This window comes from Pleuronectes platessa, chromosome 23 (genome assembly GCF_947347685.1).
Source record: "Pleuronectes platessa chromosome 23, fPlePla1.1, whole genome shotgun sequence".
In the NCBI taxonomy this organism is placed as follows: Eukaryota; Metazoa; Chordata; class Actinopteri; order Pleuronectiformes; family Pleuronectidae; genus Pleuronectes; species Pleuronectes platessa.
Genome location: NC_070648.1, coordinates 12,733,643 through 12,749,691, shown reverse-complemented (window position 1 = coordinate 12,749,691; position 16,049 = coordinate 12,733,643). Strand labels below are relative to the sequence as shown.

General features: G+C 43.3%; 2 protein-coding genes across 4 annotated transcripts; one reads left to right on the top strand and one right to left on the bottom strand.

Moving 5' to 3' along the window:
• Window positions 1-654: 654 nt before the first annotated feature.
• On the top strand, window positions 655-14,106 carry rela (v-rel avian reticuloendotheliosis viral oncogene homolog A). Of its 3 annotated transcripts, none has more exons than XM_053415566.1 (11): window positions 655-808; window positions 3,267-3,299; window positions 3,562-3,698; window positions 4,648-4,793; window positions 6,664-6,755; window positions 7,427-7,561; window positions 8,655-8,759; window positions 10,868-11,083; window positions 11,177-11,257; window positions 11,699-11,782; window positions 12,174-14,106. In XM_053415566.1, exons 1-11 carry the CDS (start codon window positions 802-804, stop codon window positions 13,016-13,018), a joined length of 1,881 nt encoding a protein of 626 aa, XP_053271541.1. In that variant the 5' UTR covers window positions 655-801; the 3' UTR covers window positions 13,019-14,106. The 3 variants fall into 3 exon arrangements, with proteins under 3 accessions (XP_053271541.1, XP_053271540.1, XP_053271539.1); XM_053415565.1 differs by having other exon boundaries at window positions 3,511-3,698; window positions 12,177-14,106; XM_053415564.1 differs by having other exon boundaries at window positions 3,511-3,698.
• A 6-nt stretch (window positions 14,107-14,112) lies between these two features.
• c23h11orf68 (chromosome 23 C11orf68 homolog) lies at window positions 14,113-15,901 on the bottom strand. Its single transcript, XM_053415571.1, has 2 exons — window positions 15,774-15,901; window positions 14,113-15,308 (listed from the first exon to the last, which is right to left on the bottom strand). Exon 2 carries the CDS (start codon window positions 15,280-15,282, stop codon window positions 14,539-14,541), a length of 744 nt encoding a protein of 247 aa, XP_053271546.1. The 5' UTR covers window positions 15,283-15,308; window positions 15,774-15,901; the 3' UTR covers window positions 14,113-14,538.
• Window positions 15,902-16,049: the final 148 nt, after the last annotated feature.

Here is a 16,049-nt window from a genome sequence, read left to right as displayed (position 1 = left end):
ATAAAGCAACATGCAACATGCAAAATAATTCAATGTTGTTTAAAATCGAAGACTGCAAATCTAAAATCAAGGGCAGCAAATACAAAGATTTATTTGAAATGAATCGTATCAATAAAGGATAAATAAAACATAAGTAATGGCTATATCACAAAACAGGTTTTAAAAAGTAAGTCTTGAAAGTAAGAGCTTTATTTAGAGGCTTTTTGTGTTGTGGATCAGTTAATCACATTTTTGTTTAATCACCTTTAAGAACGACAACGCTGAAAAACACTTCATAATCCATCTGCTTCCAAAATGTCTACTTTCAATTCATAACATAGAGTTTATGATTGAAAGAACTGACCTACAGGTTGCATATACTGCATAAGTTATGTTTATATATTGATATTTATACATTTATCTATATACATTCAATTTTTCAAATCCCAAAATGTAGTTTTTCTATTTAAAAAGAATGAGGAAGCAGCTGAAATATGATTGAAAGGTGAAATTAATACCCGGCTGTGGTTCAGTCACGAGTTTGACTTTGGATAGAAGCGTATAACGCACAAAACAAACAAACAGCTGCAGCAACAACGTTCCTCGAACCGAAGTTGTCACCGGAACACGTGTGAATGTACCTGCCTGCAGCTTGACTCTTGCTCACTGATGTAGGTGGAGCGAAGGAAGCGACGGAACGAGAACTGTGTCAAGAAGTTAGGAGAGTGTGCAGCGACCTGTGGCTGAAAAACAACCGTATACACAGGGATCGGGACAACGGGGCCGTGGAGGGAGAAGCGTGATCGCGACGCGGACGCCGCCATGGAGGGTGAGTGGAGCCGCCGCGTGTCGGTCCGGACTGTTTCCTCGCGGAGGGCCGCGGAGGTGAAACTGTTCCAGGGAGTTGTTGTCTGCGCTCTGTCCGGGGGAAAGCCCCGAGGAGGAGCCTTCTCTTCCCGGACACTAGCGCACCCATCGGGCTGTGATTCACCTCTGCTACTGTTCTCGTGTTTTGACAAATCAGATCGTTTCAAATCACACTCACTCCTCTGTGCGTCACGTGACCCGCTCACCTGGCACCGCTGAACCGCGAGCGGCCGAGATCAAGGCCCTGACGGGTCACTCCACCCCATGGAATACTCCTTTGAAATATGTGGCTATTTAATTATTATCTGTACATTGGGGGGGAATTACGAGTTGTCATTCACATTGTAACATGCTGCGGTCCATTGTCAACAATTTCTCCTCAATTCGGCTAAAATGTAAGCGGGTAACTTTCATTGGTTTCAATTAGAGATCCTCCTGAGTACGATCGGCCCACGCTTCTTGCCGCCGCCCACTTTAGTTTAAGTATAGGTGGAAATTACGCTCTGTGTGTTTCACACATACTGTGGTGAGATCCGGTCTGTTGTTTTGTGACAAATGCACGCCGACATTGAGTGTATCTTGTGACGATTCAAATCTGTCCCTGCTTCAACTTTTTAGTCATATTTACATTTCCCTGTAAACGAAATAAACATTAACTAGCAGGTTTTTATAACCGAGATCAATGCGTTCAAGCTTTTTAACAACAGAGACTCCCCAAAACAAATTTACTTCGTTGATACACATGATTAATCCATTTGTAGGAGTTATTAATGTATTCACATTTTAAACAACACAAAAGTCAACAATCCATGAGAGGAAACGGCTCAACAAACTTTCTGAAGCAGTGAAAGTGACTCACACATGTGTCTCAGATGCCTCAGCTGGGTTTAGATATTAATACTTTCAGTGATGCCACCAAATAGTAGTGATGTAGGATGCTTTCACTTTCACAGCATCCAGTCTCAACAAATTGACAGGGATGTCTTTAAAATATAAAGCTGTGATTGCATACATTACACATCTACTTGTACTTATGCTTTGTTTAATGCTAATATCTACTTTATTCACACGTAAAATCATCAAGTACTGGCTGTTCACATCTGTCACTGCTTGGTCTAAAGCAGGGGTGTCCAAACTACGGCCCTTTGTTTTGCTTTATTTTTGAAGACATTTTTTACTTTCTTGATTCTTGTTGTTGTGGGTTTGTACACTCTTTACACTTGATGCACTTAAGGCCGGCGCATGCTTCTGCGTTTTCAGAGACATGCAAGAGACATCTTGCGTGCTTGAGTGCGTTGCCCAATTTTTGTAACTATACGACAAAGCTACGCAAGCCTCACGCAGCCCGCAAGGCTGTGATTGGTCCGCTAACTACATCCTTTCCAGTCACATTTCCGGTTTCATGCCCCATAATACCGGCAGAAACCACAGAAGATTTAGAAGAACAAATATGGACCAAACAGAAGAGCGTTTGGCAGAAGAGATCCGAAAGTATGACCACTTGTATAACCCGTCATTGACGGAATACAAGGAAACGCAGATGGCCTGCAATTCCTGGAAGGACATCTCGGCTAGCGTCGGTTTGCAGGTCGACGAGTGTACGAAGCTGTGGAGAAAGATCAGGGACAAATTTGTCCTCCAGAAAAAGTAATAAACAGTCGACGACGACTCCCACACACAAAGAAGGCGTCTCTAAGGTCGTCTTCAACAAAAAACGTTACTCCACCTAGTGTTCTGGCGGTGAATTGCTTTGCAAGACGCGCAACCCTTGGATAACCATAAATTAAAACGAATCCATCTTCAACACTGCGTGAAAAGTTGCAGCCGCAGTTTGGACTCCCCTGGTCTAAAGCTAAGATGCGAAAAAGTTCTTTGGTCTGTGGCCGGGTCACACGCCTGTTAAAGCTTGGAAAGTGTCGGGCTCCTGCTCTCGTACAGAACAGGTCCTGCAAGCTGCAGGGTGGAGCTCTGACCTCCTGATCCAAAGTCGCAGCGCGCTTGTGTCTGAACTTCAACGATTCACTTACCGAGAATCTGAAACAAGAGCGCTTCCTGCTCGTCCCTCTCAATGAGACGGGAAATTTGAAACTGATTTTTAACAGCCTGTCCGTCTTTGTTTGCTTCACTCTATACCCATTTCTCTTCTTTGTGAGCTCTGGCAGGCACTTTTTTAGTGGGTAATTATATTTAGCTGGGAAGCTACTCGCCGTCCCTTGACCTCTTTGGACGCTGCCGTGTCTCGAAAGATTTCCACCCAGGCCACCACACAAATGACAAACTCTCCCTCAACCACAAATACGCGCTGATGCTGCATTTGGTTTGGCGCTGTGTGCATGAGTATAAACTGTGTACTGCTCTCTCTTCTGAGACTCTAAACTAACAGTATTGCACTTGTTTCTCTTGTTTTCTACCCACCACAGTGTATAGATGGGACATGAACACACTCAACCCAGGTAAGAGGCTGTTTCCCTCAAATGTGAATCAGTGCTGATACTGCCTGCAGACTTTTCACGTGTAAACATTTCAACACCCTGTATACCGATGACCGGCCATGTCCTTGTTGACACACTGACAGAGATAAAGCCATGTAGAGAGGCAGTTCCACAATCTGAACAAGGTGCTTTTGTGTTTTTCGAAAGTGACAACTGCATTTAATTCAGGCAGGTTCTTCTTCTTCCTCTCTTCCTTTCATGCCTGCCACGTCTGACCAAACAGCAGGCCCCCTCATAGAGATTATTGAGCAGCCAAAGCCAAGGGGGATGAGGTTCAGGTATAAGTGTGAGGGACGATCAGCCGGCAGCATCCCCGGAGAGAAGAGCAACGACACCACTAAGACTCACCCAGCCATCAAGGTGAGTCCGGACCATACATTTCACCGCACGTCTTCCAGCTGTGATCTATTTAATGTTGCTCTGCCGACTTAAAAGGGCGCATCATCTACTTTAATGCCAGATTATGTTACTTTTTATTGTTCTGCTACGACACTTCCATACTCACCTGAATTGTTTTGGGTTAGGGTTAGGGTTAGGGTCTGGCAAGAAAAGCAAGAGCTTTGTTTACCATGCCCGACCCCTCCACAAATTCTACTGGAAATTGCCGAGTAGCTTTATGTGTATGACAAAAATTTCCTTAGCGGAGGTAATAATGATTATTTTCAAAAAAATAGCAGCAGTTTTCATCATGTGACCTAAGTGTGGAACTAGAGGTCGCTCGGAGTAGTGCATTACTCTATCAGGGCTGATAGACCGATCTATAACCATATTGCATAAATTGAATAAGTGAAAAATGAAATCCTGGTACAGCTTCAAAATGTAATTGATTCCTTCTTGGGTCATGTGGAAATCAGTTCTGCAGTTTTTTCAGTAATCCAGAAACAAAGAAACAAGTGACAACATCACCCCCTGAGTGGAGATGATGAATGGAGCAGAAAGGATTATTTTTACTACTATTTCCAAGGCTTAAGAGGAGGCCGGCACAGTGGAGCTGTGGTTAGCCCCATCGCTAACCACAGCTCCACTGTCCCATCTCTTCAGATTGTGTAAGAATCAAACAAATCACCCAACATAAATTAGTGAGCTTTTAGCCATTGCTTTTTAAAGATCTTTGAGCTTTGAAGCATTTGAAATATTGCTGCTTCCTGTGTTACAAAGCCAAAGATGTGAGTTATTCTAAGGGTTTCATCAGAGGGACTGGTGAGATCAAACCCTTTAACTAGTCTAATAAAACAAACATCCACCCTTCTAAAGTGCTCTTAAAATTGAATTTTGGATTCACTGAAGTGCGACACAAATTCTTCCACAGGTGCACAACTACAGCGGCCCTTTGCGTGTGCGCATTTCGTTGGTGACAAAGAATGCACCGCACAAGCCTCACCCCCACGAACTGGTCGGGAAGGACTGCAAACATGGCTACTACGAGTCGGACCTGCAGGAGAGACGAATACACAGGTACGTGAATCGGGACACTTTTTCATGCACTTCAGATACACGCATTAAATGCTGCTTGTTGTTGTGACATTTCAGCGTTCACTTCATTTCAGTGTTCACTGTGCTGCCTCTGGGAGGGGGGGGGGTAGGAAACGCATTTCAAACCAGAACAAGGTGGCATTTGTTAGAGACTGACCTAGAAACAGCCTTCATCATTTGCGGGAGTTGATGTGTTTACTGTCGCCAGCCCCCCCTTGAGTTTGGAGCCGAGTTAAACATTAACAGCGAAAAGGAATTAACGACAAGCTCAGTTTCCCTCTGCAGACTCTGCTCTTTGTCAGCGGCTTGCTTTAGTTCTACATCTTTAAAAAATGTAATAAATGTATAAAAAACTAAAGTTGCAGCAGCACCGACTGATAAGATCCCTTTTTTAATTATATAACATTTAAACTTATCATTAAGTAAATGCACCAGTCTGTACGGCAGGAGGGAATTTGATATGCCCTCTCTGTTTTTCATGTACAAATATTGATATTTTGATAAATGCTCATTGAAGTGCAGCATGTTAATGGCTCCTGGACTCTACAGTTAGAAAAAGAGCTGCACTGTATTTTATCTCCAGTTGTTGTCTGATAGGATTGTGAATGAGAAAGATTTACAGCAGACATTGTAGTACATATGGTCAAATAATATAAATAGAAAATTACACAGGGGAGCCTGATTGAAATTCAAAATATGATAATTCCGCATGTCCTCCATAAGGTGTAATAATATTCTGATCATATTAATAAGATAATAGAAGTACATGGCTATTTGGAGACACGTCTGTGATCAACGTCGATAGAAGGGTTTAGGCCTATTTCTTGGTTCGGACACAAAGGAATTTGTTTAATGATCTGGAATACAGCCAGTAGGAAGGGAGGAGTTCACTTGCTATAATTACCAGACTGTACACAACGACAATTCAGTTAAGAAGTAACCATGAGCCACCCAATCGTTTTTCAGAAAATTGAGATTAAGTAAATCTTGGATCGAGCCAAGAGAGGAATTATGGATCAAGAGCCCTATCTCTCCATGTCAAAGCAGTGTCTCCCATCAATCTTCTGGACTGTGGCAGCTCACCAAATTCTAATATGTCCTACCACAGTTTCATTATGAATCCAATTTGATTAAATGCTGCATTGAGAGTGACACAAAATTCCTGGATGTATCCATTTATTGGGATCCACACCAAAATGCATTGGGTTCTTTCCTTCTCCATACCACATCCTCCCAACAAGATCCATGTTAATCCACCCGGGAGTTTTTGCACAATCCTGCAAACTAACACAAAGAGAAACAAAATGGAAACATGACGTAGCAACAATCAAATGATTGGTAAAAAGATCAAACTGTAGAGGACTCAGGAAAGTTCACCTAATTTGTTTCTATGTGAGTTTTAAAGGTGATTACCGGCAAGGAACAATATTAAATGCATTAAGCTTTTAATTAGTTAACAACCTTATTATAATAATTTTGGTATGAAATATATCAATTCCTCGGCAGAGCAGTCAAAGTCAAGTGTTCTTCTACTTCCACCCACTCTCACCTCGATCGTCTGCTGAACTCAGGATGTGGGTAGTGATCCAAAGTGATGATGCTTTATTATTTTTAAATGTGGTTTTTATGGGAGCAGAAATGTCCAAAGTGGGGGTGCAAAGTAATTTAAATGGGGGTTAATGGACCACACCATGTGTGAAACTGTGAATTGAATATTTACCAACCGTTACGAGTCCAGACTATGTTATATCCCATAAAAAGCTCATAATATCAACTACTACAAGTGTTCGAATTAGAGGGCAGGTTTCTGCTGTTGTGGTTTTTGTCCGAGACCTCTTTTTTTTTCTTTCAGTTTTCAGAACCTGGGCATACAGTGTGTGAAGAAGAAGGATGTGACTGAGGCCATCACTTGCAGGCTGCAGACCAACAATAACCCCTTCAACAGTGAGTAGTCGTGGTTCCAGATGAGGGTACAGCCAAAAGCACTTTCTCTGATGTTGCCCTTTTGGTAGTTGGTGCGCTGAGCGGAGACACCCTCCAACCGTCCCACTCCGATGTAAAGACAAATATTTGGGGCATCCATCTTTATATACAGTTTATAGTCTGCAATAATATTTTTTTGTTGGCTTACTTGCGAGGCATGACAATGTCGTAAATATTTTTTGGGGCCAACATTTCGCTGGCTACTGTCCTCAATACATTTGATCAAGCGTGTGTCTTATCTTCACTCTCTCTCTGTTTCACTGTCTTCCGGTTTAACACCACATTTGTATCTCAACCTGCACCTAGCATTATTGTAGCTAGCATGGCTTTATAGAGAAATAGTGCCAAAAAGCACCAGGAGCTCAAACTTGATCAGAAACTGTGTTAAATAATATGGCATAGTCTCCACCCAAATATTCACATGTTACACACATGACAGAGATAAGGCAAAGATAATACTTAACAGACAAACATCATAGACGGTAACCACAACATCAACAGGAAGTTTAATTTGTTGCTGCCCCACCCTCCACTGATACCTAAATACAGACAGAACTGCATGTGACAGGAAGCAGTGCTCTGCCAGGCCGATGTGTCACCCTTTCCTTCTCTCTGCTCTTTCTTGGCTGCAGTTCCCGACGCGAAGGTTTGGGAAGAGGAGTTTGACCTGAATTCCGTGCGGCTCTGCTTCCAGGCCTCCATCACTCTGTCTACAGGGGAGCAGTTTCCTTTGGAGCCTGTGGTGTCGCAGCCCATTTATGACAACAGTGAGTGGGCACACATGTCTACATATATTGTATATTTAAGTTCAGTTGATGCAGGTTTATGTAATCTCACGTATTTTAAATATCCATTTGAGGAGAGCTTTTTTCGTCACACTCCGACTATAGTCAGTATCTCCTGCAAGGTTTTATCCCCCTGAAACTCTTTGTTCCTCTTTGCAATCCAAACTTTTTTTTTATATATTAGATTAGATTAGATTCAACTTTATTGTCATTGCACAGTACAAGTACATATACAACGAAATGCGGTTTAGCATCTAACCAGAAGTGCAAAAAAATGGCAGTTAAAGTGCAAAGATGGAATATGTAAATAAATATGAAGTACAGTTAGAAATATACATGAAATATAAATGGAATATGAACAGTATTAAGAGGTAAGGTATGATATAAGAATGATGAATACACTAAGAGCCAGATAAATATATAAAAATAGGAATACACTATAGGTGGGATAATACAGTAGGAATAAGTTAAGTGCAAATGTACAAATGTTCAACTGTGCAAATGTGCAAATGTTCAGTGGATGTGCAAATGTGAATCTGAAGATATCTTCAAGAAATAATTTGTGACTGTGTCCCTTTTTATTATATTTTTACAATTGAATGACTTCAGTTTCTCCACAGTACGTTTGGAGAATCTTTTATTTTTACAAAAGGATTTGGGGGGAGAATGTTTTTTTTAAATAAAATGTGGTCATCAAGACATTTTGATATTCTCTGTATGTTCCTGTGCAGAAGAGATGTGTTTATTGTGTATGTGGCATCATGGCCCTGTCTCAGCTCAGGATCTAACACCGATTCAATACGAAACAAAATTCTCACGCTTGGTTTGGTTTCACTTTCAAAACGTGATGATTAGTTTTATTTTCAAATCCACTCTAGTACGATTATATACAGTAGAATATTTCAGAAATAAGAAACGTTTTGCTTCCCTGTGTTGGAAGTATAATCAAATTGGAAAGGCTCATTGATTTGTCAGCCAAAGCCCAAATTCCCCTGCATCTAGCTGGTGTCTGGTATGGACCTGTAGCTTTGCTGTTGTTCTATTTGTGCAATTTATTTTTTCTTCTGTGTTGCAGGGGCCCCAAACACAGCTGAGCTGAAGATCTGCAGAGTCAACCGCAACTCTGGAAGCTGCAAGGGAGGGGACGAAATCTTTCTGCTGTGTGACAAAGTGCAAAAAGGTACAATATGTCTGCGCTGTACAATAGTTTTGCATTTCGTCCCCCCCCCCCCCCCCCCCCCCCAACACTGTCTGTAACGGTCCCATGTGGCCTTGTTTGTTCATGCAAGACTTAACTTCATTTAACAGAACATAAATAGAACTTAGAGCTGACTAAGCAGGTCTAAGGCTTGCAAATCAGTCTAAAGCAGTTAAGGTGTAACCAGTTCATATTAACCCAATATAAAATATGAGTTAATATACTCACGATTCAATGATACAGGTCCAAGAGGTTTATTGTTGCAGTGTTTCTCCAGTATGTTCTTTCAGTGCAGATGATAAAATAGATGACCTCATAAATAACAAATGTCACAGGCCAGTGTCCTTATTTACACCTTTAGCCGAATAGAATGAAATATGAGCTACATAGGTGAAGGAGATAAAGGCTTTGATTTAATACAAATTTGTGAGTCCCACCTAGTTAAAAGAAAGTGTGCCAACTTTCATTTGAGGTCACTGAAAGACGAATCCCTAGATCTAACAATACAAGATAAATTGGCAAGACAGTCTGAGAATCGAAGAGCATTAATCACTTGTTTTCTCTCATTGAGTTACACTGAACTCACATGTATGCGTAGAGTTGATGCTTGAATTCAGCTCAAGCTAACTTCCCTTACTAGCTGTCAATACAATGTTAAAGAGTGCATGGGAAATCAAAAGGACGCAAACCTGCAGATAGCTGCTAAATGAGTGAAAAAGAGGTATAACACGTACAGCACAAACTGGTTGTTTAGCACGTAGACCCTGCTCTGACCTGTCAGACCTGGTATGAACATCCGTCCTGATTGATCCAATCACAAGTAATCAGCAATAACTACAGGCCTGAATGTGTCCTGTATGCATCTTGAGATCTGATAGCTCACACCACATTTTTGAGGTGGTCTGTGACGCATGTGACAACATTCTCTTCCCTGTGTGAATGAAATTGGGTCCTGAGGCACCGGCTACTCAGCTGATGTCCTCTGACCCACTACAGTTCCACGATAACTAACCAACAGTATCACATCAGACTCCTCCCATCATTTGGTCTTTGGGAACAGAAAGGACAAATGTAGAGCGAGGAAGTGAGATCCGATCACAAGTGGTCACGGCAGACTGAGCGCTGTTCAGCTGTGATTGGATCTGTCAGGAAGGATGTTGCCAGGTCTGAACGGGGCTGTAGAGTTCAAATTCAACCTCAAGCTCTTTCCATACAACCAGCGTGAAGCGGTGTTTTCGGCCACATGTGCAGTTTCGTTGTCCGTCGCTGTATCTGTTGTGAGAAGTGCATTGCAAAGCAGTCTGTGGAAGGAAAAGCTTTCTTCCTGTATTCAGACGCCCACTTCTCATTTCCTATTTACTAATAAACCAGTAGTGTGTCTCTACTGGAGACTAGAGACTCTCTGGTGACGCTGCACTGCATACAACTGGGTCTCCGGCTGTCCGTATACAGAAGGTTAAAACAGCTTTGTAATGTTCTTTGTAAAAGCTGTTTGAACTTTCCCTGCAACTTGTAAACTCAGTTTTCACCCTTTTGTAGCCGCTTTCTGGCAATAAGTCCTGAAAGTGTCTGAACAATTGGATACCGGCATTATCCGGACTTTCACATATTAGGAACACAGAAGGAGATTATCCTGGTCAGCCGCATTCACAACAGCGAAATCTCCTGAGAGTTCAGAGGAGGGGTGGCGCCTGACAGGAACCGGAGTTCAGTGCATTTCTGAAAGCAGTTTGATTCTCGGCTTGAGCTGGATACACATTACCTCAGTACGAAGACACTGTGTGAACCTGTGAAATTGAACTACATTCTAAAAATCTTTGGGCACCATAACGTCATACTGGTTCTGACTTAACGTTTACCAGTTAAAGCTTTTTACAAGGCTTGTAAGCTTTCGCCAAGCTTTGTGTTGGCGAAAGCAACACAAAGCAGCAGAAATGACAGCACATTCATTCATCGTGACTTCAAGCTTTTATTCTCTCTTGATATCCTCAAAGCTCAAACACCAATGTCCGAATATGATTCTTCTTTTTTCCGCGTTAAGTCCATTCTGAGCTTCTCCTTACATTTCCCGCCTTCTGCTCCCCTCATAGAGGACATCGAGGTGCGTTTCTTCCAGGACTCTTGGGAGGGAAAGGGCACCTTCTCCCAGGCCGACGTCCACAGGCAGGTGGCCATCGTGTTCCGCACACCTCCCTATCGCGACTCTAATCTCAACGAGCCCATCAGAGTGAAGATGCAGCTCCGCCGGCCGTCTGATCGCGAGGTCAGCGAGCCAATGGACTTCCAGTACCTGCCTTCTGACCCAGGTAGGACATACTGTCCTCATGCTCCTGCGTGATACCTTAAGGTGGAACTCTCCAACCCTGTGTCTTATAACTTTTTTTTAATGATTTTTGTAGATGAATACAGACTGACTGAGAAGAGGAAGCGCACAGGAGACATGTTCCAGAGCCTGAAGCTGGGACCCATGTTGTCTAGTGGTATGTTGATGAGAATTGCTTGGTGGCCAAGTGCTTGTCTATCCAAGGTGTTAGGGTACAAGTGCGTTCTTCTTGAGGGTGCTCCAGAAATCTGTATCGTAGCAGATCTACTAGACAAGGATCAAATTTTAGGCAGCGGCCAACTTTACTGGGTTTTCACAAACGATTGCTCACTTGACAGCAGAAAAGGAGATCTGTTCGTTTCATTGTCAACATCCATTGTCGCTCATTTCTGATGTGATTGTGTCTTTGTTGTGTAGCGTATATAGTTGTTTTGCCACTTTTGCATTCCTTTTTTCTCGTTAGTGTGCCTGTGTGAGACGCCTCAGACACCATAGATTTGTTTTCTTTCACTCTGCAATAATATAAAAAGGTAACTGCTTGTGTGTGTGTGTGTGTGTGTGTCGCAGTGTGATGTAATCATGTCTGTTCAAATTTCAGTTACCATTCCACAAGACAGACGGCACATAAGCACAGCTCGGAGAACAGTCACAGCCAAGCCTCCATCTATGAACGCACAAGCTGGTGAGTCTGTTGAATCATATCACACATGTTGATGCTTCAGTACCTGAGAGGGGTCGAGAGGTCAGCTCTGATTTGAATAGTGATACAAGTTGATTAAAGGACGAGTTTATCGACAGACAATTAATTGGCAACTATGTTGATAATCATTTTTTTCAGTCGTTTATCAAGTAAATCTGAACGGTCCAAACTGAACTCCTTTTGAGTTTTTATGACAACTGAAGGTTACCACAGGTTCTCTATCATGTTTGGAAGGGGAGGGTGAGCTGAGGGGTATTCGGTTGCAATATGAAAATTCACCACTAGATGTCCCTACATTCTACACACTGAACTTCTAAACTGATGATTTGGATTTGGAACTGAAGTTGCTTGTTTGTCTGATGTGTGTATTCAGCAGCTGTAGTGCCATCTGGTGCCAGTGCAGGGAAATCTCAGCCCTCCTACTTATTCCAACAACCGGGTCAGCTCTTCTCAGTCCAGCCCAAGTTAGAGGCCTCCCCCTCCATCTCAGCTGTGACTACAAGCCAAACATGGAAGATCATGGAGAGCCTAAGCCTGGGCAACCAGCCCAAAGCCACACCAGTGGCCAACTTCTCAATGAACCAGCCACCATCTTCCTCCTCCTCCACCTCTACCACCACCTCCGCTACCAACCCGGACTACTCAACCGTCAACCTGTCTGATCTGCATGAATTCTTCCCCAACATTTCCTCGGCCATGGCCCAGGAGCCCTCCGCTTCTCTGTGTAGCACTGCGTCCTCGCAGCCCAGCAGCTCCTACACCCTCCAGAGCTCTCATTTCCGCGTGGACGCACCACTGGATGATGATATCCCAGAGTTCCCTAGCTTTTCTGAAGCTCAGGCCCCAGGCACCCTGGACAGCCTAAACATGGATGACTTTGTGGACCTTCTGAACCCCCGCCTCATGAGCGAGATTGGAAATTGCAACCCGATGTTGGCTCAGGCTTCATGCCAACAGGCGGCCCCTTCCAGCTCCTCCACTATGGGCCAGAACACTTCTGACCCCGCCAGCAACCCAGGAAGCACTTGGATGAATTACCCCAACAGCATCGTCACCTTGCTCCAGAACGAGGGCTCGAATGTCGCATCCAACAACATCCACCATCAAGTTCCTGTACTGGATGAGTTGGATGAGTTGATGTCCGCTGACGAGGATCGTCTTATTTCCATTCTCAACAGTGAAAGCCATGCTGGGTTTGTGTCAGGACACCCCAGTTAAAGTTTGTCCACGTGATTGTTTTTTAACGGACACACTCACATAGGCCGTGCGCTGCCCATTTAACCTTCAGAACTAGAGGTCCTTTGCTGTTACCAAACGCATAAAGGAAACAAGGTGGATATGAAGGGCTGGAGCAGACAGAATGTAGCAAACTGCTCACCGTGGATGTGCTTGTTGAAATACCTGTAAAGACTTTTTCCGGTATTCAATGAGCGTGTTTAACCAGGCTTTATCAAATGAAATATAAAGATTTCGTTGCCCTTATCAAGCCTATGTTGAGCATCATTCATTAACTGTCTCTGCATGCGTCCAAATGATAGTTGAAGATTTACCCACAGTAAAATGTTGGTTTTAATAAGACAATCAGATGCTGCAGGCGTCTGTTCAAATGTTTTCCTGTTGAGGATATTTTCTGTGAAACATGTTAAGCATGTTTTGGGTTTTAAATTTAGCTGTACTTGTAACAACCCTGGTAGCTGTGGTCAGGGTCGATGTGTTGATCGCTGTCTTTAAGTGAAATGTGTTTGGGCTGCCTTTTTTCTGTTTAAAACAGCAGCCGGTGTATCTCATTAAGACTTTAATCAAGTTTAGAATCAAGTCTATGCTAAATATGTCTCTTTGTCTTTTAATTAAGTATCTCCATGTAGTGCTTTCGTAACTCAACAGAATGTTTTTTGAAGATCTGCAGCAGCTGTTTCACCACTGTCTCTACACAGACGCCTTTGTTCAGAGTTTTAAGAGGCAAATGAAGGTGTATATATGTAAGTAATTATCCAAAAAGCAACTTTAATAAGTACATGCTTATAGCACAGCAGCTTAAGAGGTTCAAGCTTCACGCTCTGATCTCACCCAAACCTCGGCTTCCTCTGCTATCTCATCAGCTTCTCCAGTTATTTTATGAATGACGGTTTCACACCTACAGTTCAACTTGCTTTACTCTACAGCTTAATTTGCTTTATTGATTCAGCATTAGGCAGCTTTATCCTAGTATGATGTAAGCTGGATTGATGACAGTTTTTTTTGATGTCATAAATGAATTCTGTCCAGATCTAAACACATTGTACATGACAATAAAACAACAGCATATACATGCGGTTTTTGAAAGATGTTTTATTTGGCAACTCTGAAAGAAAAAAAATAAATGAGATGTCTATTGTCATAGAAAGAAATGCTTCATCTGATGCAATTTCCCCCCCTGAACATGTGCGTATAAATCAAGAACTTCTTGAGCCACTCTCGATCAGGTGAGTGTCATTGTGTTACAAACAGAACCACAAGAATACAAATATTCTTACTCCTGATTAAAATAGTCAATACAAAAAATTAGACATTTCAGCATAAGACAAAATTCAAATGATATTTAGTGCCGTTTCTGCAATAAGGAAGAACGTGAGAAACATTCCACCACTGACTCCAAAATAAAAATCCGTGTTTTGAACTATCCAGCCAATCTCATGGGACCTTTTATGTGCCTCTTCATTTACCCGTCCTGCAAAACGAATCCTCTTGTTCCGACCGGCTTATGTTACTTCAAGATTGGTGACTTTGTTGGTGACGTGGGAGCGCCTCGGTACGCACTCCAGGTCAAATTTGCTCTCGTATATGGTTGGGCAGAGCTTCCAGCGGTTCCTGCGGTAGATTCCCAGGTGTGTGTACACGTCTGGCTTGTAGGAGAGGGAGCACTTGACCCCTGTGGCACGGATGGCAGAGTCCAGCCTTATAACCTCGCTCTCGTCAGTGAAATTCTCGTTATAGCAGCATATGACCTGCTGGGGATCTCCCTTGGGATCGAAGGCACTGACTTTAACCATGGAGATCTTCCCATCCAGGGTTGCTCTCGCCACACACTCCCATGCATTGTCCAACTTAAAACCAGAGTCCAAGTGCATGAGCCACTTGCCTGAGAGGACCCTGTGGTTTAGAGCCAGCTCCTTCACTGTTTCGAAGGAGACAGACCGGCCACTGCCCAGCAGTTTATCCCAGCTGTCCTGGAGACCCATCACATCAGAGCCACTGGGGCCGTGGTCCGGGCCCAGCACGGCGATCCACCCCACGGGGCTGACACCGCTTTCCTCGTCGCCGTGTCTGTACACTTGCGAGGGCCTGTTAGTCTCCAGCCAGTCGTCGAACTCGGACCTGGGGTTTTTTCTGCAGTCGAACACAATCCAGGGGTCCAGGTCTGCGGCCATGGACTCAGCGGCGTAGGTCTCCGCGGCAAAAGTGGTTTCCACCTCGCCATCGACGGGGGCCCCTTCCTCCTCCATGTCGCAGTCAGTGTGGGGAGCTCGTGCTGCAGAAAGGATGGAGTCGTGCGTTAAACCTCGAACCACATATTCAGCCTCTGTGTTGGTCCAGACCCAAACACAAGTGGACAGCTGTTGTAGCTCGCGGGTGTTTACTACTGCTGCTAGCTAGCATGCTACATTAGCAGCACTTGTTCCACGCCTAACATCTGTCCACCCCAGACTTACTTCCGTATGAAAAATACTTGTTAACCATTTCGTGTGTGTACCCTCCCCAGTGGACACGCGATAAACCCAAGCAGAAATAAATATAGTTTTACGTGTATCTAGTTTCTTTGTAGTTAGCAAGCTGGTTAGCCATTGTAGCAATCGTTCATTCTCGTCTTCTTGGATAAAGAATGAACCCCAGCCGACTGTTCCGACCAACGTTCTAAAGCACTGATTTGCTCGAGGTTAATTGTAATGATGGTGCATTGATTGTTAAATAGTTTTTGTGTTAAAGTTGTAGCCACCTGCAGATGTTGAAGTTTCTTCTCCGGTGTGGTTCTCCCGCACACGCGCAGCGCAGATGATGGTCTTGTTCCTTCTGGGTCCAAGATCCAAATGACAAACTCCACTGTGATGTCTGAAAATTTGACATCAATTCATGAATATCTGGGTGTAACTTTTGATAAAGCAACGATAACAAAGGCAACTTAGTCTTACTTTTAAGGTTGGATTCTTGCTATAACAATGGTTTTATTTATCAATGTAAGCAAATGAAGTACTGAATTAAAAAATGTAGTTAC

Excerpts from the sequence above, each read along its gene's own strand:
- rela (XM_053415564.1), top strand. Across the intron at positions 4,794-6,663 it reads CAGGAGAGACGAATACACAG|TTTTCAGAACCTGGGCATAC; the intron begins GTACGTGAATCG and ends TTTTTCTTTCAG. Across the intron at positions 11,084-11,176 it reads GTACCTGCCTTCTGACCCAG|ATGAATACAGACTGACTGAG; the intron begins GTAGGACATACT and ends TGATTTTTGTAG.
- c23h11orf68 (XM_053415571.1), bottom strand. The coding sequence starts at position 15,282 with ATGGAGGAGGAAGGGGCCCCCGTCGATGGCGAGGTGGAAACCACTTTT.